The sequence below is a fragment of the Metopolophium dirhodum genome, chromosome 1 (genome assembly GCF_019925205.1).
Source record: "Metopolophium dirhodum isolate CAU chromosome 1, ASM1992520v1, whole genome shotgun sequence".
Lineage (NCBI taxonomy): Eukaryota > Metazoa > Arthropoda > Insecta > Hemiptera > Aphididae > Metopolophium > Metopolophium dirhodum.
The window spans coordinates 87,891,509-87,919,353 of record NC_083560.1 but is presented as its reverse complement, the minus strand read 5'-3'; the positions used below and the strand labels follow the sequence as shown (position 1 = coordinate 87,919,353).

The following is a 27,845-nucleotide window of genomic DNA, read 5'->3' as shown; positions in this document are numbered from 1 at the left end:
GTAGACAATAAAAGCAATAGCTGTGTTTATCAATTTGTTATTTACCTTTAAATTAACTGTTTATTAATTTGATTTTATGCTCTTTACTATGTAGTAGGTACATAATATATTGCAGTTTTTAGGTGAGTTAGATTTGGTAATCATAAATTTAAAGTTAAATTATATAATGATATGGCTATACTATTTGATATTACTTATATAGGTAGGTATTGTATATTTAATCATGAGCATAAAATCAAATTAATAAATAGATAGGTAATTAAAAGGTAAATAACAAATAATTTATATGCACAGCTATTGCTTTTATTGTCTACATTTATTGGGTTAGATATTAAATATATAATACCTTTACTACGTAGTAGGTACTTAATATATTACAGTTTTTAGGTGAGTCAAATTTGGTAAACAAAAATTTAGTGTAGCATACAAAATATACCTACCCGTAGTATAGTCATACACTCTGCGTTGAAGTATTCAAACTTTTGTCACATCCATCGTGGAGCTAGGATATTATTATATAATTTAACTAACCCAACCACCGTATCAACTCTTAACGTTTAGACATTTATTTATTAAGTATGGATGTACCTACAGTACCTTCTGTGGCTATATCGTGTATCAAATATATAAATACCGATATGAGTAGCTCACGGCGTCACCGAGATCGAGTAAGCAAAAGTCTGTAAAATATAAAATCGAACTCTTCGACGCAGGCGCGTAGCTAGAAATTTCTAAGGGGGGGTGTTATTCAAAATTAATTGAAAAAATTGTACACACAAAATTGATAACTTTACGTAGGTATATTTAAATTTTTCACATATATATTATTATGAATAATACAAAAAAAAAAAAATTATTTTTAATTAAATTAATTTAATGCGTCTATTTTTTAAAGCTAGAGTATCAATTATTTCGTTAGTGGTTACGACTAAATCCCGATGAATATTCATAACTGCTAAGCCGTTCAACCGATTTTCACCAGTCGTGTTCCTTTAATATGTTTTTAAACGCCGTAATGAGGAAAAAGAACTTTCACTGCTTGCAGTGGTTACTGGTAAAGTAATCAATATTTTTAAAAGTTGATGAACCGTAGGAAATATTTCTTCATTGCAATTAATGAATGCTTCCGTAGCATTTTTAGGGTTTTTGTTATTCACCTGATGATGCCATATTGTAAACTCGCCAATTGCAGATACTTCATCAGCTTCAATATCTGCAGAATATGTCTTTAAAAGCTCTTTAAATTCGGTCTCATTTTTCTCGTCTGCATTTATTAAACAAGTAAATTGTTTTAATAATGATTTGTGGTTCAAAAATCTGTCATTTAGTTGTTCACAAAAATTATCTAAAAAAGGTATGAAAATCAAAATCCTAAAATAGTCTTCAGGTGATTCTGTTGAAATATTTAAACGATTTGTCCGGTTTATAGCTAGTCGAGGTATTGAAATTATAATTTCAGAGCAGATCCTGATGGTTCAATCTAATAAAATTTAAATTTAAAATTTACACAAAAAATATTAATACATGCAAGTATTTGATTCATAATATTTACTAATTTGTTATTTTCATTGTGCTGTTCAGACATGGATTGTGAATTGTGATTGAATGGAGTTAATGCAGATTCAGCAAATGATACTACCACTTCCGTTTCATTCTTATTAAAATTAAGTCATTTAATTGGTATAACACATAATAGAATCATTTTCAACTTTTACAAATTTAAACAACTTACTAATTTGTCATTTTCGTCGAGATTATCAGTTTGTACTTTAGGTGTTTTTGTGTAGTATGATAAAATAGTGCTTTTTCTTTTAATACCTTTCTTTGTAGGCTCCATAGTTCATAATTATTTAAAATTTAAAAAATGTTGAACTTATTGGCTATTGCAAATATATAACACTTATGAACATAATAACATATTTTATTAAATATTAATTAGTTTTATTTGTTATCACAGAACTGATAAGTGAAATAACATTCGGAATTCGAATAGCCGATAGATCATAGATATAATATATGTTTACGATAGTTCATCATGATCATGATAATCAAATAATCAATAATTGAAGTTGTAAACGTTTTCTTACACGCTGCATGAAAAGATTATTGTTATCGTAATATAAACTAATATACTTCATTTTTATAAATATAAAATAAGTGTAAATCACGATTTACGATTCGTGCTTATGCTTATGATTATTCTATTCTGCGTAATGATGCATCTTTATCTTGATAAAAAAATATTAAGTATACCACGGCTGAGGGGGGGTGTTATTACACCTGTAACACCACCCTGGCTACGCGCCTGCTTCGACGCATATATATATGCCTGTATATAGTAATAACGACGCCGTCCGCGAACGAAGTACGGCCGCTGGCGGTCAAAAAATTAAGCGGGGACCGCGAATAAGTCATCAACGGAGAGATCCAACGTCTCGAATTTTGAAAAAAAAACGTAAAATGTTCGTTAAATACGAATATATTTTGATAAGGCGGAAGGAGAACGACGAAAGGGTCCACCGCACCTACGCCTTGCCTACCTACCTACCCACTGAGTTGAAATCTGGTGTCGAATCTATGACTCTTAAAACCGCGAGATTCACGAAAAAAAATCGAACCTTCCGACGCACGTATTTATGCCCATATATAGTAATACCCACTCGACGGCGGCCTTCTCCGCACTCGGCCCTCGGCGTCGTCCCGCGTCCCCGGGACTCGTCCCGGAGGAAGTACGGCCGCAGGCGGCATATACATTTAGCGGGGAACGCGAATACGTCTTCGTCCCAGAGGTCGGACCTCTGGAAGAGAGGTTTTAGGCGACCCGCGTCGAAATTTTTCGAAAAATCGTCAAAAACGTGACGACGCCGCGACCACGGCGACGGATTTCTCCGCGGAGGCGTTCTCCGCGAACGGGGACGGCCGCGCGCAGCCTATAGATTTAGCGGGGAACGCGAATAAGGGGCGAACGGGAAAAGGGCTAAAACTCGAATTTTTGAAAAAAAAAAAAAAAAAACGCTAAATCAAAAATCTAGTCCTTTACGTTAACAGATTCAACTCTTCTCTTCAACTTTTATAAGAGGTTTTTTGCTCTAAAACCAGTGAGTCAGCCGTGTTTTTGGAACTAAAAATATAAGTTTTACTCACAGCCATGGGCTGTACGGTAATGCAAGGACGGTCGCGGGCATGTAATATATCCAACATAATTTTAGTGATTTGATTTTATTTCATTTCATGTAAATAACAATATTAACTAATAACTATGAACATAATAGGTATATATAAAAATAATGCAACGACATGCGAAGCGCATGCCGCATACCGCCGATAACAGACCGGTTTTGACCTGCCGGCGGCGGGCGATCCTGGATGTCAGATCTAGGACGGGACAAACGCTGCCGCTAGAAAAGAAAGCAACACATGACGGCCGTAATTAAAATTTTTTTCTGTAAATTATGCCAATTTTGTTCCAATAATACGGCTTACAGAATGGTTTAAGAGCAAAATACCTTTATTAAAAGTTGTAGAGAAGAGTTATATCGGGTGACGTATAAGACTCGATTTTCGATATTTCATTCTCAAAATCGATAAAATCGTTTTGCGTTTTCTTTTTTTTTCATTTTTTTACTTGTGAATAATTGGTATAAAAAATTAAAATATCAAAAATCGAGTCTTATACGTCACCCGATATAACTCTCCTCTACAACTTTTAATGAAGGTATTTTGCTCTAAAACCATTCAGTAAGCCGTATTATTGGAACAAAATAAAATTGCCATGTTTTATACGGTATTTTCACCTGTGTAGCGTCCTCTTAACACACGCACATATATATATATATATATATTTGCGTATATTAGCCCCATTCACTCAACACCCATTTAATCATGGCATATGTTTCGATAAATAATTAATAGTTCCTAAAATTATATTATGTTAAGAACTATTTTAGTAGGATAAAAAAGACAGTTCCAAAACCTGATCCTGCAGGCGTTTCCCTATACCGCCTTGCTGATTCCTGACACCCGGTTCCAGACCCTCTGCTGATTCCGCCGCCGACGGCTGATTCCACCACCGGTCGCGCACGTGCGCGAGATACCCCCCGCCCCTCGCCGCTACCCTTTCCATATGGCCGCCGCCAGGGGAAAATAATTTAAAAATTTTTTTTTCCCGGATTGGGATTCGAACCCGGACCCGTCGGTTAACACTGCGCCACCCCATTACATATACTTATCATTAATAACTAGCCTTATTTAACTTGTAATAAAATATGTCGCCAACGTGCATGACTTATATCTGCGTTATCATATCTGCGTTATCATATCTACGTTATCACATATACCCTTAACTTGTAATAATATACCGCCAACGTGCATGACTTATATCTGCGTTATCATATCTACGTTATCACATATACCCTTAACTTGTAATAAAATATACCGCGAACGAGTGTGTGGCGACCCCCACCACGCTTATCGTGGCGATCACCGCGTTAGTCGTGGCCCGCCTCATCAACGTTCGTTCGCCGACCGCCACCAGTCGTTTCTCCCGCTTTTAAACCAAAACACGTGTAATTATTCTTTTTGTGTAATAAATATTTTTAGTAGCATTTATTTCTCGTCTCTAAGTTTTTTCAAGGTAACCTTTTTCCCTGTTGTGGCCTATCATCGTTGGTGATAGGGGGGAAATCTTGGTAACGCAGTAACCAAAGCCACAAATTGGTGACCTCGTGTTTTCTATCCGACTTTTTACATTTTTATAAACACACGATGTATTTCGGCAATCCTACACGTGACCTTCTCACGCTCGAGAGTGAGAATCAACCGCCGACTAACGAGAACGCGAACCCGCCGCCCGATAGCGTGTCCGTCGCGAGTTTCGCACAAGTGCGTCTACCTAATTTTTGGCGGCACTCCCCACGTGAATGGTTTTTCCACGCCGAAGCCGTTTTCGCGAACCACCGTTTACGTTCCGACACCTCGAAAGCGAATTTCGTTATCGCCGCATTAGACGAGGAAGGCATCAAGACAGTTTGCGACCTCATCGGGCCCGGAGTTTGTTACGAGAGCCTAAAACAGCGCCTCATCTCCGCATTCGCGGTACCCCAAACTACGCGTTTTCGCAGCATCGTCCAGCCAGGCGGTTTAGGCGATAGACGGCCAACACAATTGTTGCGCGACATGCGCTACATACTTCCAGACAGTATCGGCGAGGATGCCCTCAAGCAATTTTGGCTACAGAAATTGCCATCAACAACCGCCGCGATCATCTCCGGACAAGATGGGTCTTTGGAGGAACTCGCAGCACGCGCTGATCGGGTCATGGAGGCGACGTCCACTTACGATGTTCACGCGGTGAACACGTCCGAACCGTCAACCGACCGATTCCGCTCAATCGAGAACGCGATAGCAGCACTCACGGCACAAGTCGCTAGTTTGGCCACACTGCAGGCCAACAAGTCTAATCACAGCCGCTCGAGATCGCGCTCCAAATCACGATCGAACAATAACAAAAACAACGGCATGTGTTTTTATCACGATCGTTTCGGCGCGTCCGCTCATAAATGCATAGCGCCTTGCACTTTTAAGTCTCCGGAAAACTAATAGGGGCGGCGGAGGCGAACCAGCCCATCGCCGCACTACGCAACCACCGTGTTTTCGTTTCCGATGTGCGTTCCGGTCGACGTTTTCTTATCGATTCGGGAGCCGACATCTCTGTCCTCCCGCCGTCCGCCGGTCAACACCCTACGTCCGACATCACGCTCACCGCTGCTAACGGCACCCGTATTCAAACCTACGGACAAAAAACGCTCAATCTCGATTTAGGGCTCACCCGGCCCTTTACGTGGACTTTTGAAATCGCAGATGTTACCCGAGGAATTATCGGGGCAGATTTCTTACATTATTACGGTTTGTTAGTCGACGTTTGCCGTAACAGGTTGGTCGATTCGAACTCGGGTTTGGCATCCAAAATCGCTACCGCGACTACAGTTCCGCCGACCATTTGCGTGGTCTCTCAGTCACGTTTATGGACCAACTTGATCGCAGATTTTCCTAAGGTCACGCGGGAATCCCCCGTACCAGCCGTTTTCGCACACAACGTCGAACACGTTCTTTCGACCACCGGACCGCCGTTGTTTTCGCGACCACGTCGTCTCGTACCTGACCGTCTCAGTGCAGCTCGGAAGGAGTTCGATTTTATGCTCTGCGCAGGTATTTGCCGTCCATCGGACAGCGCGTGGGCCAGCCCTTTGCTACTTGTCGGCAAGAAAGATGGATCGTTTCGCCCTTGTGGTGACTACCGAAGGCTGAATGCAATCACCAAGGCGGACCGGTACCCTTTACCACACATTCACGATTTCACCAGCAATCTTCACGGTAAAACTATTTTTTCGAAACTCGATCTGGTGCGCGCGTATCATCAGATCCCCGTCGCACGCGACGACATCGCTAAAACCGCTGTAACAACACTTTTCGGGCTGTATGAATTTCCGGTAATGTGTTTCGGGTTGAAGAACGCCGCCCAAACTTTTCAGCGTTTCGTTAATGACATTCTCCGTGGTTTAGATTTCGTGTTCGCATACATAGACGACGTTTTGATCGCGTCACAGTCCGAGTCCGAACATGAAACGCACTTACGATCTGTACTTGAGCGTTTTCAAAAGTTCGGCGTCGCAATTAACGTCAGCAAATGCGTACTAGGTGTACCACAACTAGTTTTTCTCGGACATGTCGTCAACGGCGATGGTTGTAGCCCGCCACCCGAGCGAATAGATCAGATACGAAACTGGCCACTTCCAGTTTCTAAAAAAGCACTGCAACGTTTCCTTGGTTCTGTCAATTACTACCACAGGTTTATACCAAACGCGGCACAACTGCAGTCTCCGTTATTCGAGCTCGCTTCGTCGGTCAAGCAGAAGGACGGCAAATTGTGTTGGTCACCAGAAACGCGACTCGCTTTTGACAAGTCCCGCAACGCTCTCGCGGACACGTTATTCCTTTGTCACCCGAGTATAGACGCTGATCTCCGATTGTGTACAGACGCATCGAATACAGCCATAGGCGCAGTCCTCGAGGAGTTCATCGATGACACCTGGAAACCACTCGGCTTTTTCTCTAGGAAGCTCACGTCCGCTCAAGCTCGTTACAGCACCTTCGACCGAGAATTGCTCGCCGCCTATTTAGCTACACGTCATTTTCTTCACCTCATCGAGGGCCGACACGTTGTACTTCTGACCGACCACAAGCCACTAACGCACATGTTTTCCGTAAAAACAGACAAATACAGCGACAGACAATTACGACACATCAGTTTCATCGCACAATTCGTCCAACAAATTGAACATATCCACGGGGACAAGAACGTCGTCCCGGACGCTCTCTCCCGACTCGAAACCGTCACGCTGCACGCGCAGCTCCCGGATTGCAATACATTGTCAAAGGACCAAGCCGAAGATCCGCAGCTTCAACTAATTCTCGACGGCACGTTCGACACTTCGCTAAAACTCGTAGCGCACGACACAGCTTCGGGTCCCGTATTTCTCGACACGTCAATACCCGGTAGGTCGCGCACTTACGTTCCTGCAACGCTTCGTCGACGCGTTTTTGACATTTTACACGGACAGGCGCATCCCGGCACCAGAGCCACGCTCGCTCTCGTCAAAGAAAGGCATTGTTGGCCTGATATGGATCGACAAATTCGGAAGTGGACAAGTCACTGCGTTGCTTGTCAGCGCGTCAAAGTAAACCGGCACGTAATTTCGCCATTGTCACCTTTCGCGCCACCCGACCGACGTTTCGGGCATATCCACGTTGACCTGGTCGGGCCGTTACCCATGTCCGAAGGTTGCGAATACCTTTTTACAGTCGTCGACAGATTTACGCGTTGGCCCGAGGCGTATCCACTCGCCAACATGACGTCACACACCGTCGCCGACAAATTAGTTGCTCAATGGATCGCGCGTTTCGGAGTTCCGGACATAGTCACGACGGACCAAGGCAGATAATTTGAGTCCGAACTATTTTCCGCACTCAGTCAAACATACGGTTTTCGACATATTCGTACCTCGCCTTATCACCCTCAAGCCAACGGGTTAGTCGAACGTCTCCATCGACCGCTTAAAGCGGCTCTGACCGCTCAAAACAACTCACAGTGGACCAGGACATTACCGACCGTGTTATTGGCACTCCGCAGCATTGTCAAGCCGGACCTGGGTTTTTCGCCGGCAGAAATGGTCTACGGTACGACCTTGTGCTTACCCGGTGAATTTTTCCATGCCGTCCAGCCCGAGCCTCGAGTCCCAGACCTGGTACGCACGCTCAAGGATTCAATGTCGTTACTCCGTCCTACTTCCGGCACGGATCACTCCAATCGTACGATTTTCGTGCCCGAAAATATGTCAACCACGTCGCACGTTTTCCTCCGCGTCGACGCCACACGAAAGCCTCTACAGCCGCGTTACGACGGGCCTTTCGCCGTCATAGAGCGCAACGACAAAAACTTTAAGCTACAACTCCACAATCGCACAAGCTGGATCTCGATTGATCGTCTGAAGCCGGCACTCCTCCTTCGCGAAGATCCAGTCGCCGACCATTCGTACGTTTCGGCTCCAGTCGAGCAGATCGACACTTCCAACCCCGTCTCCAATCAACGTCAGCGACAGCAGAAACGAGTTCGTTTCTCTCTACCAAGGGGGAGGTAGTGTGGCGACCCCCACCACGCTTATCGTGGCGATCACCGCGTTAGTCGTGGCCCGCCTCATCAACGTTCGTTCGCCGACCGCCACCAGTCGTTTCTCCCGCTTTTAAACCAAAACACGTGTAATTATTCTTTTTGTGTAATAAATATTTTTAGTAGCATTTATTTCTCGTCTCTAAGTTTTTTCAAGGTAACCTTTTTCCCTGTTGTGGCCTATCATCGTTGGTGATAGGGGGGAAATCTTGGTAACGCAGTAACCAAAGCCACATTAAGTGTATATCATATTTACATTATCACATATACCCTTATTTTGTAATAATAATATACCGCCAACGTGCATGACTTATATCTGCGTTATCATATCTACGTTATCACATTACTTCTTCCCCTATCGAACTTGTAATAATATATCGTGAACGAGTGTATATCAGTTATCATATCTATGTTATACCCTTAACTTGTAATAATATACCGCCAACGAATGTATAGCTGCGTTATCGCATTATTTTAATATATATGTAATATTGTTCTTCCCCATTAAATACAAGACAGCCCCTTTTATTTTCCCTTTAAAAAAAAAAAAAAAATATATATATAAAATATTCTGATGTACCTACATTTGTATCATACATACACATACATACAAACAACACACATACATACCTATACATACACACACATACATACATACACACACACACACATATATTCATTTACATACGTACATACATACATATTTAAAAATATTATACAATTTTCAGATTATAATCCCATTCGAATAAACATCCCGCTAAAGCATGCGTTATACATCGGAATATATCTCAAACAAACCCACATTCAAATATATTATAATATAGTTTACTTTTAAATATTTTAGTTTATATATTACTTATAGAAAAAAAAGGTCTGAAAAAATCTTTTGTTATCCGTAGGGATACGGATTCATGGAATCTATACAACAGATGTCCGAATATCGTATACGGTATAGATCCCTATGATTGGGGGGTGAGTGGTGGTGGTGAGGAATGTTAGGTCCAGATGATAGGACGAGCGGTGGCGGGGGATGTCATCTCCTGGTGTGTCTGTAAGGGAAAGTCGGTTAGTACGATTCACACTGTTGTATTACAACGTACGTAATTTACTCCATTTTAATTTGCCGTATTAATTTTTCTCGTGCGTTTATTTAAAAATGTTTAAATGCGAGCAATGCCCTTTGGTATTCATGTACGAAACTAATTTTATGGTTCACCGAAAAACGCATATAAATTTTTTTAAATGCGATCAATGTACTTCGGAATTCACGGCGAAACGTAATTTAACTGCTCACCGAAAAACGCATGGCGGTGTCCGTTTCCTGTGTACTAGATGCTCCATTACATTCAGTTACAAGACCAACCTCAAAAAAACATTTGAAAAATGTTCATGGTAAGTATTTCTGTTTTACACTTTAAATATTTATTTATATTATATTTTTTACTAGGTATCATGCAGCAAGGAAATATACAGATCGCACCACATATAGTCGTTCCTGATATTCCAGCAGGTTCGTCATGTGTACGAGATACCGAGGTAAACGGTCCACCAGTGATACCAACCCTAAATGATGCCGTGACAGACTGTCCGGTGGAACCATCCGTCCGAAATGATAAACTATCAGCAGTACGAGATAGCGTATCACCAGTACGAGATAACATAATGTCAACAGTACGAGATAACATGATGGATGAATTTTACAACAACGTGGATGACGATGGCGATTATGCTCAAGTTGCAGATATCATCGAAAACCTTGGATTCTGTAAAAAGGAAGGTTGGTAATTTAATTTTTATAAACGCAGTATAGACTAATAAGGTTTTTTTTTTTTTTAAAAAAAAAATTCATACACTACGCTTGATAATGGAAAACGCGTTTCCAGTGCAAACACTAAATCTGCTGTCAGGGCAAAAAAATTACGCTTGAATCTCGTAAAGTCCCCCGGGTTTACACAAATCTCGACGTCATCAAACAACACAATCACTTGGTATTACGTAAAAAATACCGGCAATATTCAAAACTATATTTACTTCCTTGATTCTATTAAATCCGAACTAATCAATTTACTAAAATCAATTGCGAGTAAAAATCCGATCAAGTTCAATTTAAAGCTTGAGGCGACATATAATATACCAAATGTCGAATATTCATCGGAAAAACCGTGCTTTCAAAACATCGGCTAAGGCGGTTTTCTGTGATACCGGAGTACAGGGAAATTGTTGAAGAGGCATTCGCTAAATTAATGAAAGAGCAAGACGAGTATACAAGCAAGGGTAGTGGTTTCACATTACAATGTATAGACGGTTTAATGTTAGGTGTATATAAATATACACCTATAGGCGGCTCATCCTACATACAACTACCAGATGCGATAGAAAATAAAAAAGCCACGATTAACCCTCAAAACATAGACATGCAATGCTTCAAATGGGCAATCCTAGCAAAACATGTTACAGGAGAAAATAAATGTCGTATTGGTGATCTTATAGTATAAAACGAAGACCCGTGTGGCGCCCCCTATGGCGTTTTCCCGTACCAGCATAGAGGATAATGGAGGGAAAACAGAGAACCCGCCAATGGGACGGTCGGGACGCGGCGGCGGAGCCGTCGCCGCGCTATCACTTCCGCCTTATCACTTTTCGCGATTTTTTTCCAGATTTTCAAAATTTCTTCACGTTTTCGAGTTTTACCCCCCCGGGGGTCCCCGGGCGGCCCCGCTCGGACCTTATTCGCGTTCCCCGCTAAATTTACGTACCGCGCGCGGCCGCACTCTTTTCCCGGCGGGCCCGCCGCGGTGGCGATTACGTGCAGACCGAGCGCCGCCGTCGCGCGCGTTTTTTTGCCTTTTTTTTTCGAGAATTCGAGTTTTAGCCCTCTTCGAGGCGTCCGCCCTCCCCGTTCGCGACTTATTCGCGTTCCCCGTTACGTTTATAGGTCGCGCGCGGCCGTACTCGAATATTTTAGAGCGCCGCGGCGCAGAAAACGATAGCGGAAAGCGCGGCGTCGTCGCCGTCTTACCGATTTTTCCGACTTTTTCGACTAAAGTCGCGTCTCGCCGCTCTCTCGAAAGTCTCACCTCCCCGTCGACGCGATATTCGCGTTCCCAGCTAAATTTATAGGCCGCGCGCGGCCGTACTTCGTCCGAGACGAGTCCCGGGGCCGCGGGACGACGCCGAGAGCGGAGCGCCGATATCGCCGCCGTCGAGTAGGTATTACTATATACAGGCATAAATACGTGCGTCGGAGGGTCCGATTTTTTTTCGCGAATATCGCGTTTTCGACGTCCGGGGGTGGCGGAGCCTGTGAAACGGCTTAAGAGTCATAGATTCGACGCCAGTTTTCAACTCAGTAGGTAGGTAGGTAGGTTTAGGCGTATGTGCGGATGATCCGGGGGTCGTGGTTTCGATGCCGGCCGCCGGGATTGGAGATAATTTGCGGCGGCCGTGTTAATCCGGAATTTTTTTTTTCACGTTTTTTTTTTTCGTTATTTTCCTTTCGCTATCACTTCCGCCTTATCACATTTGATGAATTTTTTCAAAATTTCTTCAAAATTAGTGTTTTAACGCCTTCGCGCACCTCGGACGGCCCCGTTCGGACTTTATTCGCGTTCCCCGTTAAATTGTGAGGCCGCGCGCGGCCGTACTTTGTCTCGGCCCGTCCCGCCGCGGCCGAGACGACGTGCGATAGGAGTGCCGCCGTCGCCTGCGTTTTTCGATAATTTTTTTCGAAAAGTCGAGTTTTAACTGTTTTTGGAAACGTCTCACCTCCCGTTCGCGACTTATTCGCGTTCCCCGTTACATTTATAGGCCGCGCGCGGCCGTACTTGAATATCTTAGAGCGCCGCGGCGTAGAGAACGATAGCGAAAAGCGCGGCGTCGTCGCCGTCTTACCGAGTTTTCCGAGTTTTTTCGACTAAAGTCGCGTCTCACCGCTCTCTCGAAAGTCTCACCTCCCCGCCGACGTGATATTCGCGTTCCCCGCTGAATTTCTAGGCCGCGGGCGGCCGGACTTCGTCCGGGACGACGCCGAGAGTGGAGTGCCGATATCGCCGCCGTCGAGTAGGTATTACTATATACAGGCATAAATACGTGCGTCGGAGGGTCCGACTTTTTTCGCGTTTTCGACGTCCGAGGGTGGCGGAGCCGGTCGTCCGCTGCCCGATGCGGTGAGATCGCCGGCTCAAAAGCCCTCCGCGGACGCCGGGACCGCGTTCGCGATTCGCCGGGACGGCGAAACGGCTTAAGAGTCATAGATTCGACGCCAGTTTTCAACTCTGTAGGTAGGTAGGTAGGTAAGGCGTCGGTGCGGATGACCCGGGGAGTTATGAACAGTTATGAACGTTGTCCGCGATTCGACGCAGTCGGATTGCATACTTGACGAAGTTACCCAGCCGTCGCACATTGTCCGCTATCCGACGAAGTCGGATTGCCTACTCGGACCACTGAGGTGACTGACCTGCTAGACACCCTTAAAAGACGATTGCTATATAATTTGCATAGAAGCCCGAAATGTTTTGAATTTTATTTCACGTAATTAATTTTTTCCGTTTACAGTAATGAACGTTGTCCGCGATTCGACGCAGTCGGATTGCATACCTGACGAAGTTACCCAGCCGTCGCACATTGTCCGCTATCCGACGAAGTCGGATTGCCTACTCGGACCACCGAGGTGACTGACCTGCTAGACACCCTTAAAAGACGATTGCTATATGATTTGCATAGAAGCCCGAAATGTTTTGAATTTTTTTTCACGTAATTAATTTTTCCGTTTTCGGTGACAGTTATGAACGTTGTCCGCGATTCGACGCAGTCGGATTGCATACCTGACGAAGTTACCCAGCCGTCGCACATTGTCCGCTATCCGACGAAGTCGGATTGCCTACTCGGACCACTGAGGTGACTGACCTGCTAGACACCCTTAAAAGACGATTGCTATATGATTTCCATAGAAGCCCGAAATGTTTTGAATTTTTTTCACGTAATTAATTTTTCCGTTTTCGGTGACAGTAATGAACGTTGTCCGCGATTCGACGCAGTCGGATTGCATACCTGACGAAGTTACCCAGCCGTCGCACATTGTCCGCTATCCGACGATTGCCTACTCGGACCACTGAGGTGACTGACCTGCTAGACACCCTTAAAAGACGATTGCTATATGATTTGCATAGAAGCCCGAAATGTTTTGAATTTTTTTTCACGTAATTAATTTTTCCGTTTTCGGTGACAGTTATGAACGTTGTCCGCGATTCGACGCAGTCGGATTGCATACCTGACGAAGTTACCCAGCCGTCGCACATTGTCCGCTATCCGACGAAGTCGGATTGCCTACTCGGACCACTGAGGTGACTGACCTGCTAGACACCCTTAAAAGACGATTGCTATATGATTTCCATAGAAGCCCGAAATGTTTTGAATTTTTTTCACGTAATTAATTTTTCCGTTTTCGGTGACAGTAATGAACGTTGTCCGCGATTCGACGCAGTCGGATTGCATACCTGACGAAGTTACCCAGCCGTCGCACATTGTCCGCTATCCGACGATTGCCTACTCGGACCACTGAGGTGACTGACCTGCTAGACACCCTTAAAAGACGATTGCTATATGATTTGCATAGAAGCCCGAAATGTTTTGAATTTTGCATAATTTTTTTTCACGTAATTTATTACTTAATTTTGCATTTTTGGCGACAGTTATGAACGCTGTCCGCTATTCGACGCAGTCGGATTGCATACCTGATGACGTGACCCGGCCGACGCATATTGTCTGTAATCTGACGAAGTCGGATTGCCTACCCACACCACCGAGGTGACTGACCTGCTAGACACCCTTAAAAGACGATTGCTATATGATTTGCATAGAAGCCCGAAATGTTTTGAATTTTTTTCACGAAACTTATTACCTAATTTCGCGTTTTCGGCGACAGTAATGGACGCTGTCCGCGATTCGACGCAGTCGGATTGCATACCTGACGACGTGACCCGGCTGTCGCATATTGTCTGCTATCCGACGAAGTCGGATTGCCTACCCACACCACTGAGGTGACTGACCTGCTAGACACCCTACCCTTATTATTACGGTGAACGTCATTTGAGGTGACTGACCACCTAGACACTCAAAAATATACGACGGCTATATGACTTGCATGGACGCCCGAAATGTTACAATTTTTTTCATGAAACTTATTACCTAATTTCGCGTTTTCGGCGACAGTAATGAACGCTGTCCGCGATTCGACGCAGTCGGATTGCATACCTGACGACCGGCCGACGCATATTGTCTGCTATCCGACGAAGTCGGATTGCCTACTCGGACCACTGAGGTGACTGACCTGCTAGACACCCTTAAAAGACGATTGCTATATGATTTGCATAGAAGCCCGAAATGTTTTGAATTTTTTTTCAAGTAATTAATTTTTCCGTTCTCGGTGACAGTAATGAACGCTGTCCGCGATTCGACGCAGTCGGATTGCATACCTGACGAAGTTACCCAGTTGTCGCACATTGTCCACCATTCACAATCCACTATTCTTATCATTAACCCAGAATCCTTATCAGAAATCCAAAATCCTTATCACTAATCCACCATCCTTATCATAAATCCACTTTTCTTATCAAAATCTAAAATCCTTATCACTTAATTTTTTCACAGATCCCTATCACTAGACCTCTGTATCACCCATACACCGCGTCGGCTTCGGTTGACGACCAGACCACAAGACCACTGCGGCATCCGACATCGACAACACTCCTCACCAACCACGGGGGGTCTGGGGGTCTCCCCCAGCGACGCTCGGAGAGCTAGTAATTATATAAAACACGAAAAAAAATATAATTTTACAAATATATCGTTCCCGACACCACTACACCAGGTTAAAATTTTTGAAAAAAATAACCCTAACGTGTCTGTAAATGTTTACGGTATCGATAAGAAATTTCAACCACCAAAATTTCCGGAATATAAAGTATTCCCTCTGAAAGTAGTACATGAAGAAAAACCCGACCATTTTGATCTACTTATAATATCAGACGGGGATAACAGTCACTATAGCTACATCTCTAATTTTTCACGGCTCATCAGATCACAAAAAACCAAACACGATGGACAAACAATATTTTGCAAACGGTGCTTCACAACATTCGACAAACAACAGTACAAATATAAATTAAACGGCGTGGCAGGACTAGAACAACATAAATTAATATGTGGGGAGCACAAACCCATACTACCTCAGATACCTGAACCTGGGTCAATACTCGAGTTTACTGCATGGGATAAAACACAACGTCATCCTATAGTAATTTATGCAGATTTCGAAGCAATTCTCAAGAAAACTGATGAGAAAATTGGAGAAAAAACAACAGCTTTTCAAGAACACGAACCCATGAGCTATGGGTATATGGTTAAAGCAAATGACGAAATACCGATGGAACTGCTTGAAAAATTCGGAATTCCAACATCACCCGTAATCTACCGTGGAAATGAAAATAATAAGGACGTGGCGAAACATTTTGTAGATAGTATTGTGGATATAGCTAAAAAAATTGAAGAATTACTCAAAACAAACATTCCTATAATTTTCACGGGTGAACAACGAAAAACACACGAATTATGTAATAATTGTAATTTATGTAAGACCAAGTTTTCTCGTGAAAATCATAAAGTGGCAGATCACTGCCATTTATCGGGAAAATTTAGACAATCGTTATGCAATACGTGTAATCTTAAACTTCAAACACCAAACTTTGTACCGGTATTTTTTCATAATTTATCGAATTATGATTCACATTTCATTGTCACTCGTCTTGGACATGATACAAACTCCATCTCTGTAATACCAAACAGCGAAGAAAAGTTTATTACGTTTTCAAAAAATATAAGCAATTCGTTCACATTAAGATTTATTGATACATTGAGATTTATGGCCTCCAGCTTATCAACACTTTTAAAAAATGTAATCACACCTGGATTTGAAAAGTTTAGAAACAGCGCAAAACATTTTTCCGCACAGGATTTACCACTAGTTACCCGTAAGGGTGTATACCCGTATGACTATACAGATGATTGGGATAAGCTCGAAGAAACCAGTTTACCGGCAGAAAAAGATTTTTACAGTTCATTGGAAGAATCACATATAAAACATGAGGATTTTGAACATGCAAATACAGTTTGGAACCATTTCAGCTGTCAAACACTCGGGGAATACTCTGATCTTTATTTAAAAATCGATGTGCTACTGTTGGCTGATGTGTTTGAAAATTTCCGAGACCTCTGTTTAACCACCTACCATCTGGATCCATCATTTTACTACACGGCGCCAGGATTTAGTTTTGACTGTATGTTGAAATACACGGGTCAACAACTCGAATTACTTCATGATTATGACATGTTGTTAATGATTGAAAAAGGTAAAATGATTATTTATTTTTTTTTAAAAAATGTGAAATAATACTTGATTTTATTATAGGAATTCGTGGTGGGTTGACTCAGGCGAGCATGAGATATGCAAAGGCGAATAATGAAAAGACACCAGATTATGATCCAACAAAACCGAAATCATGGCTTGTTTATCAGGATTGTAAGAATAATTTTAATATTTTAAATTAATTTAAATTAATTTAATTTGTTATTCAAATTCCAGGTAACAATTTGTATGGTTACGCAATGTCACAATTCATGCCATACGGTGGATTTAAGTGGGTCGAACCCACACTAGATGGGTTAAATGCTTTAGACGATGGTTCACCAATCGGTCGGATGTATGAACTTGACATATCATACCCAAAAGAACTTCATGACAAACATAATGACTTGCCATTCCTACTGAAAAATGATATTCCACCCGGTTCAAAAGTTAAAAAACTAATGGCAACACTCCATTCAAAGAAAAACTACGTGATTCATTATCGGAACCTACAGCAGGCCATTAAAAACGGACTAGTAGTGGAAAAAGTACCATATTTATTTTTTATTTTATTTATAAATTATAAATTATAAATTTATTTTAGGTCCACAGAGTTATACAGTTTAATCAGTCAGACTGGCTTAAGAAATATATAGAATTAAACACTGAGATGCGAAAAAAAGCTAAAAACGACTTCGAAAAGGACTTTTTCAAACTTTTAAACAACGCTGTTTTCGGTATATATATATATATAAATTTAATATATTTTTAATTATCTTACTAACATATCTAATTAAAGGGAAGACGATGGAGAATTTAAGACTTAGAATTAAAATGGAGCTTGTTTGTAGTGAAAAACGTCTGCAAAAACTTATAAACCTTACAACATTCAAACACTGCATTACATACAATGAAACTCTGAATGCCATATCATTAGAAAATAAAATTATCAAGTTTTGCAAGCCAATATATATAGGTAAATATATACAATTAATTTACTATTATCAACCATATTTTAATATTTTTTAATTTTCAATAGGTTTTGCAGTATTGGAAATTTCTAAGACCGTTATGTATGATTATCATTACAACGTTATGCAAGCTCATTATGGAAATAAAATTGAGCTCATGTATACTGATACAGGTAAATGTTTTCAAATTAAACTAATTTTCATATGTTAATTTATAATGTTATTTTAGATTCACTGGTATACTATATCCAGAATGATGATTTTTACAAAGACTTGGAAAATAATTCCAATTTACTCGATCGAATGGATACATCAGACTTACCACGAGACCATCCGTGTTACATTGCCGAACGAAAGAAAATTCCGGGTCTGTTTTCCGATGAGACTAATTCAGAGGTTATGACAGATTTTTGTGCACTACGTTCAAAGTCTTATGCATATAAGATCAATGGTAAGGAGAAGATCCGGGCGAAAGGAATCCGAGGACATGTAGTGGAAAACCACATGAACTTCGACGATCATTATCGCTGTCTGTTTGGGGATGCAACCTTGAATACGAAGACAGAAAATGTCTCTATCCGTTCATTCAAACATCAATTGAAGACCATTAAATCAAACAAAGTCACTTATAATAGTTTCGATGACAAGAGGATTATACTCGAGGATAAAATACATACCCTAGCTCACGGACACTAATCCACAGAGTGAGTTAAAAATAATTTTATTCTACTTATAATATTCTACTTATAATATTTATGAATTTTATAGGGAACCCGATACACTAGCTGAGCAAGATGAATAAATACAACTTCTAGAGCTGCACAGATGGTTTTTTATTCTAAAATAGATGTTGAATTGTAAAATACCTTTGTAGTTATTTCATTTTTGTAAAATATCTACAGGGATATTATTTTTTTCTATCTTGTAAAGTATCCCTCTAGATATTGTAGGTAGATATTAAGTTAGGATAGGTTAGGATAAAGAACTCTTTAGTAATAAAAATAAATTTGATATTTATTTACAAAACATTTCAACAATTATTTACAAACCATCTTCTTAGACTAAATACTTTATAAAATGTACATTGTTTAGGGTTAATCCCCATATGAAAAATGCAACATGGCAAAGTTTCTTCATCACATATTTGATCTAATCGAGGGCATCCTATATCTTCAATGTTAATAATTACGACGTGTGGTATAAATTCTATAATAAGTTGTTTTTTCTGCTCCCCTTTTACGTAAATGTTTCTAAACTTTAAGGAATTCAATATTCTACTTAGTTCTTCATACTCGACATCACCATAATCTATTGATATATTATGATAATTACGTTCCAACCACTTATTAGTTGTTCGACTCTTATTGTCCTGCTTAGATTTAGAATTTTTAAAAATCCAATGTTGGCTTGCCCATGATTCTGTGTCTACAATAGACATTTCTTTAATCATGTATTTATTATCCATTCCAAGAACACATTGTATATCGATGATGGCTGAAGACATTATGGCTTGTCTTTATAATAAGTTTCTATAGTGTTAAGACGGCTCAGTATAGCTGGTATTATTTTTTTAATCTCGCCTATACTTTCTTTGATATATTGTGATGATACTTCGCCTCTTGTCATATGCTCTGTAATCTCTATGCACGTTAATTCTAACTTTTTTGTTTGTTCTTGTTGTATATTAATGGATTCTTGATTTTCTTCAAGTAAATGTTCGATTTTATCCAATTTAGACGAAAACGATTTGATTGTCTTTTCAAGATTTGTCACAAATTTATTTGTTTCACCAGCCTGAGAACTTCCGAACACGTCCATGCCTATAGCTCGACTGACACTATTTTCTAATGTCTATCGTATTTATCCAACTATTGTGTGTATTATCGAACCCTAACCATTTTACAAACATTTGGTTTCCCTTCTTACGAATAATTTTTTCGACTAAATAATCATTTGGGTAAATGGTTTTCTGAATTTCCTCAGAGTAGAAACAGCCTGCAATCGGTTTTCCAGTATAATCTTGTAGTTGATAAGTAGTAGGAAAAGTTTTATTTATTTTTATAATTTTAAATATTTCTGTGGACCAGCTCGGTAAATAACCTTTTGCAAATACCCCTTTATACGTGCTTATCCTTACATTATCACCGATGTTAAATTTAATCTTTACATTTTTAATTTGACGTTGCTTTAATTTCACTGAAGAAGGATTTGCATCAGCTTGTATAGGCGTCATACCTATTGTTCTATGTTTTGAATTGTTATATTCGTTAATCAGAGATTGTAAAATGGAAACCCATTCATGTGATCCTCGTGCAGTGAACTCTCTATACATTTTTCCTTTAATTGTCCTGTTCAGGCGTTCTGCTATGCACGCTTTCGTTGTACTATACGTGGAATATTTATGTATATTATGTTTCTTCATCAACGCGTCGAATGTCGTATTGTAAAATTCTTTTCCGTTATCGACTTGTAAAAGTTTTGGTGACCGATCAAGTAATATTGTAGCCATAGCGCTAGTAACCTCTTTCCCTGATTTACTCTTTAACGGTTTCGCCCAAGAAAGTTTTGTAAATGCATCAATTACAACCAGGAAATATTTGTAACCACCATTAATCTTTGAATAAGGAATCATTTCGACCAAGTCGGCCTGCCATAGATCGTTTTTTCCATACACATTAACTCTTCGCCTCGTATAATATTTTCTGGCTGGTTTGTGTAGTTCGAAAGCGATGTCACGTTTAGACATTTGGAATTCGTTTTATCAAACCCGCTTGATACAATTCTTCATAAATTGAAAGTATTTCGTTGGAAAGCCCTGTATTACCAGCAGCTTGAGAAGCTAAAAGTAGTCGTAAACGATCGACTAGCTCATTAGGATCATTCCAGTACACTAAACTTTTATTTTGTAGTTTCATAGATAACCCACTACCAGTTGGGAACAATGGTTTGATTATATCAGTGAATTTATTTCCACTTTTTTTAATTTTTTTCTCGTCTGATGTCAAATGTGCTGATGTCTGAATTAATATGCGCTTATACGCGTCTAGGTCGTCTGTGGTATAGATTTTCGGAGTTTTTGAGATTATTAAACTAACAAGCCCTTGTGTTAACGGGTATGATATATCTTCAATAATTAATGTATTTCCGTCAAGTTTAATTTCTTTTTTACCCAAATATGCGTCCCCGTTCGATCGTAATTTAGGTCCGTACGTTTTGTCTATGCTGTATGAATCCAACAACTCGTTTATTTTAAAAACTCTAGAATTTTCTGTATTATTTTCTGTATTATTTTCTTCAATATTTCGAACACTTATGTCCCGAGGTTGTGATGTCGAATTATGAATATCGTTTAATGGTTCGATAATCGGCTTTAATGTTTCTGTTACTATTGAATGAATATCAGCTTTTCCGTGTTTTAATGCAGTGTACTTGCGTTTAATATTTTCTTTGGCTTTAATTAATTCACCGAGTACTTCGTCGTTAGGCGACATATTTACGAATGAAGTGTTTTTATAAAAAACACCAGTTTATATAACGACGAACGTATCGAATCCGTAACGATATCGTCCATTATCGCGTTCACAGTCTTTGTTTATGACGATAAACTCAAATCTCCCTTTACGCCAGCATGAAGTACAAAAGTCTTTAAACTCTGTATATGACATATCACCAGAGCAATGTTCCATGTAAACGTGCTTTAAATTTGTATCATCTTGATTAAATAGTACAATAAAATTAGCGTTGTCGCGCAAAAGTTGTTTAGGCACTTTTGAATAACTCTGAGCTAAATAGAAAACATCTATTAAATTATGTTGACCTCTGGAAAAGTAAGATCTAGCAATCTTTTGGTTTTCAGTTATAATATCGTCGAAAATAAACACAGAGTTTGGTAAAGCTTTTTCAGGTTCAATAACTTGATCGTTTTCGTAGAACGTGAATAATTGTATTTCAGCAATGTCTGATAAAATATCACTCAATAATTTATATTTTGGTTGATCCAATGTTCTCGAATATATGTAAACGTTGTTAAATCGTACACCGTTTATATGTGTTAATAATGTGAATATTAAATTAGTTTTCCCACAACCCGAAGGACCTACGATAAGTGATCTTATCGTATTAGATAGAAGCGTTCCATGTCTTTGTTTTTTATACGAAGTAGGTGGGTCCACATTTTCAACTGTGAGTTGTACATCTTGTTTAAGGAATTTAATTTTTTAAATAAATATCTATGTAACACAGTAAACTTGATCAGTACACGATGTCACTCGCTCGAAGGAGGTACAACAATAAAGGCGCTGGTCTTATCAACACGCTTATAAACAAATTACCATTAGAGCTTCACGTACCTGGTGAGATCATCATATGCGTATATTATATTAGTTATAATAATAATAATATTTCTCTCTAGGTTATCAATATTGTGGTCCTGGTACAAATTTAAAAAAACGTTTAGCTCACGGAGATAAAGGAATAAACCCTTTAGACACTGCGTGTAGAGACCACGATATTGCATACGATCGTAGTAACTCTATCACAGACCGTAACCAGGCTGACTATATATTAGAGCAGCGAGCCTGGGATAGGTTCAAGTCTAAAGATTCTAGTTTAAAAGAAAAAGCTGTAGCTTGGGGCGTGACTACCGCCATGAAAGCAAAACGTAAAATCGGTGCTGGATGTGGGTTTAAAGCAGCCATCAGAGCAGCTAAAAACGTTATAAAGAAAAATGTTGGTGAAAAAAACCTTAAGAAATTAAGTAAAAAGTGTATAACCATCGCACGAAAAACATTCAAAAATAAAAAAACTAAAATTCCAAGGATTATAACAATTCCAAAAAAGGGCGGGGTGCTACCACTGATTCCAATTTTTGCTGGTTTATCAGCACTCGGAGCATTGACTGGTGGTGTTGCCAACGTTGTGAAGATGGCTAGTGAATTTAAAAGAAATTCGAAATCTCATTTGGGCGGTGGATTATACGTCGCGCCGTATAAAGGCAACTCGTATAAAATCACACCATATAAAAGTGGTGGTGGTGGTGGTTCAAAAACAAGAAAAACTAAAAAAAAATAATAACTACGTTACCCAGAAGAGCGCTGTATGATTTTGAACTTATAAAAATCGCTCGTTTGATTAAAATACCTCATTTCGTCGGCGTGTTTACTCGAGACAGGTTACCTGTTCGTCGTAAACGAATAGAATCAGCGATTGTTAACTTGGATACAGAAAACGGTACAGGTAGTCACTGGGTAGCGTATAAGAAAATCGGAAAACAAGTACAATATTACGATAGTTTTGGAAATCTACCACCTCCATTAGAAGTACAAAAATATTTTCACGGATGCAATATCGATTTCAATTATAGCAGAGAACAGAAATATAATACTACAAACTGTGGACACTTGTGTTTAAAATTGTTATCATGTACACGATAACATTAAACGGGAACTCGAGCGAATTGTCATGTGACATTTTTCCACCGTTGGAAGTAGAAAGCACAGCACAAATATGCCTTTTGAGCTTACAAACAAATAATTCGATACCTAACATTGAGCCTGGATGCAATACTATCGGTTTCCGAAATTTCATCGGACAGAACGAAAACATAGTTATTCCTACGAGCAGTGGCGCACACTCAATCTTACTAACATGGGTCGAACATTAATATCGATGACCACCGACCCACCAACCATTATCAAAGCAACTCCAATATAGACCCTCTGGGCACTTGAGACTCTAGTCCTCCCACCAACCATTATCAAAGCAACTCCAATATAGACCTTCTGGGCACTTGAGACTCTAGTCCTCCCCCCCTAAATTCATTGAAGTTTAATATAATTTAACTTTAAATTTATTCAAAAAACTATTTTTATATAATAATAATGAATATAAAACTTAAAAACTATTACATAGGTACATTTTTTGTCTATATAGGCGAACTGTTTTTATTACTTATTTAAGTTTGTAACTTGTAAATAAGGAAACTTTTTGTCAAATCAAATTATATTCCTATACACTTAGATCAACATTTTAAACTAGCATACACAAGACAAAACTATAGCATATTATATAATTATTCAAAAATAGACAAAATGTTAAAGGCAAAATTAATAAAAATAGTTTTTACCATTTTTAATACATGATCCTTTACAAATATGGGTATTTAAAATAAAAGCGAAGTTAATTTAGTAAGACTGTGATAGTAAAAGAACTTGAAATTGTAATTTTTACTTAAATGAGCAATACAATTTACTAAAATTAAGTTGTATATTATTTTTAAAGAGAGGAAATACAATTATTTGAAATAACTATATTAGTACAATAATGCTTTTTCTAACAATACACTTTTTCTGGCAAAATCGTTGATTATTTGATCAGTTTCAATTTTGATATCTGATTCACACGAAAGTATCATTAAGCTTTCAAGTCTACCTTCTGCCATAGTACTACGTAATTTATTTTTCACAATATTTAACTTTGAGAATGTTCTCTCTGGAGTAGTACTGGCCACTGGGAGAGTAACAGCAATTTTTAAGGCAGTAGTAAGCATTGGGAATGTAGATGATAGGCCACTGATTAGCAAAACCTTTAAAACAATTGACAAACTGCATCCATTTTTATGAAGTTTTGGTACTTCTTTGTCTTGTCTATCGTGATTGTTCTCAAAACTATCTTCTATTTCTGATTCTGACGCTTCATCAGTCAATGAACCACTGAGGTCATCATAAATTTCTATTTCAGAGTTATGCAATTGCAAGGGCAATAATTTCACTTGTTCAAAATTGAAATAACTTTTAGAAAACTGCAAATATTCCCTTTTTAAATCATCTTTCAGTATAAATTTACTGTAAACATCAGAAAACACATCAAATGCATCTTTAGGTAATAGATCATTATTTTTTGAAATTTCTTCCAAACGTCTCCGAGAAAATAAGGACAAATCTTTGTAAATACCCTTGGTGATTTCACTGAACCTTTCTTTAATCTGTATAATTGCAGTATCATATGCAACAAAAAAAGTTTGAATTTTAAAATGTTGAAGTGGATCATTGATTACTTCATCTTGGGTTTCTTCAGCAGACTTTTTTGGAACTCTCTTTGAACGATTTAGTGGCAATAGTTTAAAATCTTCGTTATCCACAGATGAACACATTTTAAACCTATCAACTTTTTCCTGTAATTTTAAAAAGTTTTCATCACTTCTGGCATTTTTTAGTTCACATATTTTGTCATCGACTACAGCTATAACTCCAATTAGGTCTATGTCTACAGTTTGTAACATTTTACTTAAAGGTGTCACAATTTCAAATAATTGTTTGTAAATAAATGCAGTCAACAAAAATTTGTCACAAATTAAATTTTCTTTTAAACATTTTGCTTGGTGGGCTCCTTTTCGATCACTTGAACTTTCACTTTTTTGAAGTTCTTCTAATGTGTCACATAATGCATCAAATGTATCCAAAACTGTGTTTAATGCCAAATCATGGGACCACCACCTTGTTGTCTGAACCCTTTTAAATCGACGTTTACGTTGTTTATTACCATAACATTTTTCTTGATGTAGTTCAAATAATGCAACCCTTTTCTTACTTGAATTAATAAAATCATGTACAGTTTCTATAATTCCAAACATATCAACAGCATTCACAGAGGAACTAACTGCATCGGTAAGGACCAAATTCAGTCGGTGTGCATAACACCACACAAAAATAGCAGCTGTATTAGAACGCCTAATTATAGCTTGGAGACCATTATATGAACCACGCATATTACTAGCCCCATCATAGGACTGTCCCACTAAATAATCATTCCAATTTAAAGAATTGTCATTACAAATGTTTTCAAAAATATTAAACAATTGTTCAGAAGACGTATTATTGCATTCTTTTAAGTTAATTAACCTTTCATTGATTTCTCCACTATCTTCATTTAAATATCTTATCACAAATGCTAACTGTTCTTTTCTAGAGTTATCAAAGGTACCATCCATTGTACGACTAAAAAATTTGGCAGTTTTTATCTGTCATGATCACCATTTATATCTTTAGTGGCCATTGAACTATTTAAATCTGGAACTGGAATAATTATATCAGATTCCTTGTTTTCATTTTCCATTTCCTTCGCATTAATATCTTCCATTGTTATTAAATTTTGCCCTTCTGTAATCATAAATCATTTTTTAATACTGAAAATAAAAATGTTATGTCTGTGTTAAATTTATTTTGAAAAATTCAAAATAGCCAATTTGTAAATCTGGATTTTAGAAATCTTTTGATTGTAAAAACATTTATTTAAGTCATAGTTTATTAATTTAATTTAATTACTTTTAAATAAATAATATAATTTACCAGATATGTCATGATCACCATTTATATCTTTAGTGGCCATTGAACTATTTAAATCTGGAACTGGAATAATTATATCAGATTCCTTGTTTTCATTTTCCATTTCCTTCGCATTAATATCTTCCATTGTTATTAAATTTTGCCCTTCTGTAATCATAAATCATTTTTTAATACTGAAAATAAAAATGTTATGTCTGTGTTAAATTTATTTTGAAAAATTCAAAATAGCCAATTTGTAAATCTGGATTTTAGAAATCTTTTGATTGTAAAAACATTTATTTAAGTCATAGTTTATTAATTTAATTTAATTACTTTTAAATAAATAATATAATTTACCAGATATGTCATGTTCACCATTTATATCTTTAGTGGCCATTGAACTATTTAAATCTGGAACTGGAATAATTATATCAGATTCCTTGTTTTAATTTTCCATTTCTTTCGCATTAATATCTTCCAATGTTATTAAATTTTGCCCTTCTATAATCATAAATAATTTCTTAATACCTACTAAGAAAAAAAAATGTTACATCTGACCTAAAATTAATTGTTACCCATAAATCATTTAAATTTAATCGATTATTGCAATAGTGTATTCTGTACTGCTCAACTGCTGTAGTACATACGTATATACAGTATTTTATATGAACAGATAAAAAAATGATTAGAAATTGGCATGTTCTTCAGATTGAATACCTAATAATAGAATAATAGGTGGCTAGGTACGCCATTTATAAACTGAATTGTAAATAATATCTAACATAGAATATACCTAGATAAAATAGGAAGGTAATATAAAATTTAAATTCTAAAAATAAATGATAGATCATAATATTATCATAATATCATATTAGCATAATACTTAGTACTCACCAGTTTTTTTCATTTTTTTGCATCATACTCGGTAGAGCTAGAAGATGCCGAAATTCTTTTGAAATAAGTAGTTAGATATTTTGAAGTTGAATTTTTGTTTTTTATCGATTTGCACGTACTTAAATGTCTTCCCCAATTTGTCGAATTTAAATTATTTTTTTTTTTCCACATAAACATGTTTCGATGACAGGCATGGTTGATTAATAATTAATAAATCAAAATAAATACAACTATAAATCCAGAGTGCTCACAAGCCGCAAGACAAAAGTCACAAGGCAAACTTAAAACTTCAAACTGGTAACTGATAAGTTATAATATGAGAAAAATCTGTAGTCGTACTGACTAAACGGTTGTTGACAGCAGACATCAGTTGTAGCAGTACGCTATATCAGGATTTACCAATACGGGCAATACGATAACACGCAGTTTGCTATTAATAAATCACTAATAAATAACAAAAACAACTCTGTGATAATGTTCACTGTTCAGTGTTCACGCAAAACCACAATCGATTATTTGATTTTGTAACATTT

The 27,845-nt window shown here is 38.5% G+C and overlaps 3 protein-coding genes and 1 pseudogene across 3 annotated transcripts; 1 reads left to right on the top strand and 3 right to left on the bottom strand.

The window, feature by feature from the left end:
• Positions 1 to 863: 863 nt before the first annotated feature.
• Positions 864 to 1,837, bottom strand: LOC132933966 (uncharacterized; annotated as a pseudogene).
• A 15,904-nt stretch (positions 1,838 to 17,741) lies between these two features.
• Positions 17,742 to 18,793, top strand: LOC132953707 (uncharacterized). Its single transcript, XM_061026074.1, has 4 exons — positions 17,742 to 17,863; positions 17,926 to 18,102; positions 18,166 to 18,270; positions 18,327 to 18,793. Exons 1-4 carry the CDS (start codon positions 17,797 to 17,799, stop codon positions 18,791 to 18,793), a joined length of 816 nt encoding a protein of 271 aa, XP_060882057.1. The 5' UTR covers positions 17,742 to 17,796.
• A 5,614-nt stretch (positions 18,794 to 24,407) lies between these two features.
• LOC132943767 (zinc finger MYM-type protein 1-like) lies at positions 24,408 to 26,084 on the bottom strand. Its single transcript, XM_061012863.1, has one exon. It carries the CDS (start codon positions 26,082 to 26,084, stop codon positions 24,408 to 24,410), a length of 1,677 nt encoding a protein of 558 aa, XP_060868846.1.
• A 26-nt stretch (positions 26,085 to 26,110) lies between these two features.
• Positions 26,111 to 26,596, bottom strand: LOC132943759 (uncharacterized). The gene is made up of 2 exons (XM_061012850.1): positions 26,443 to 26,596; positions 26,111 to 26,253 (listed from the first exon to the last, which is right to left on the bottom strand). The coding sequence occupies exons 1-2, from the start codon at positions 26,594 to 26,596 to the stop codon at positions 26,111 to 26,113; spliced, it is 297 nt and encodes a 98-aa protein (XP_060868833.1).
• Between the last annotated feature and the right edge of the window lie 1,249 nt (positions 26,597 to 27,845).

What these genes read in the sequence shown, in the direction of transcription:
- LOC132953707 (XM_061026074.1), top strand. Translation starts at nt 17,797, where the DNA reads ATGCGAAAAAAAGCTAAAAACGACTTCGAAAAGGACTTTTTCAAACTT. An exon ending in TTGCAAGCCAATATATATAG is followed by an intron (nt 18,103 to 18,165) that starts GTAAATATATAC and finishes AATTTTCAATAG; the next exon opens with GTTTTGCAGTATTGGAAATT. An exon ending in GCTCATGTATACTGATACAG is followed by an intron (nt 18,271 to 18,326) that starts GTAAATGTTTTC and finishes ATGTTATTTTAG; the next exon opens with ATTCACTGGTATACTATATC.
- LOC132943767 (XM_061012863.1), bottom strand. Translation starts at nt 26,084, where the DNA reads ATGGATGGTACCTTTGATAACTCTAGAAAAGAACAGTTAGCATTTGTG.
- LOC132943759 (XM_061012850.1), bottom strand. Translation starts at nt 26,596, where the DNA reads ATGATTACAGAAGGGCAAAATTTAATAACAATGGAAGATATTAATGCG. An exon ending in TGGTGATCATGACATATCTG is followed by an intron (nt 26,254 to 26,442) that starts GTAAATTATATT and finishes TTATGATTACAG; the next exon opens with AAGGGCAAAATTTAATAACA.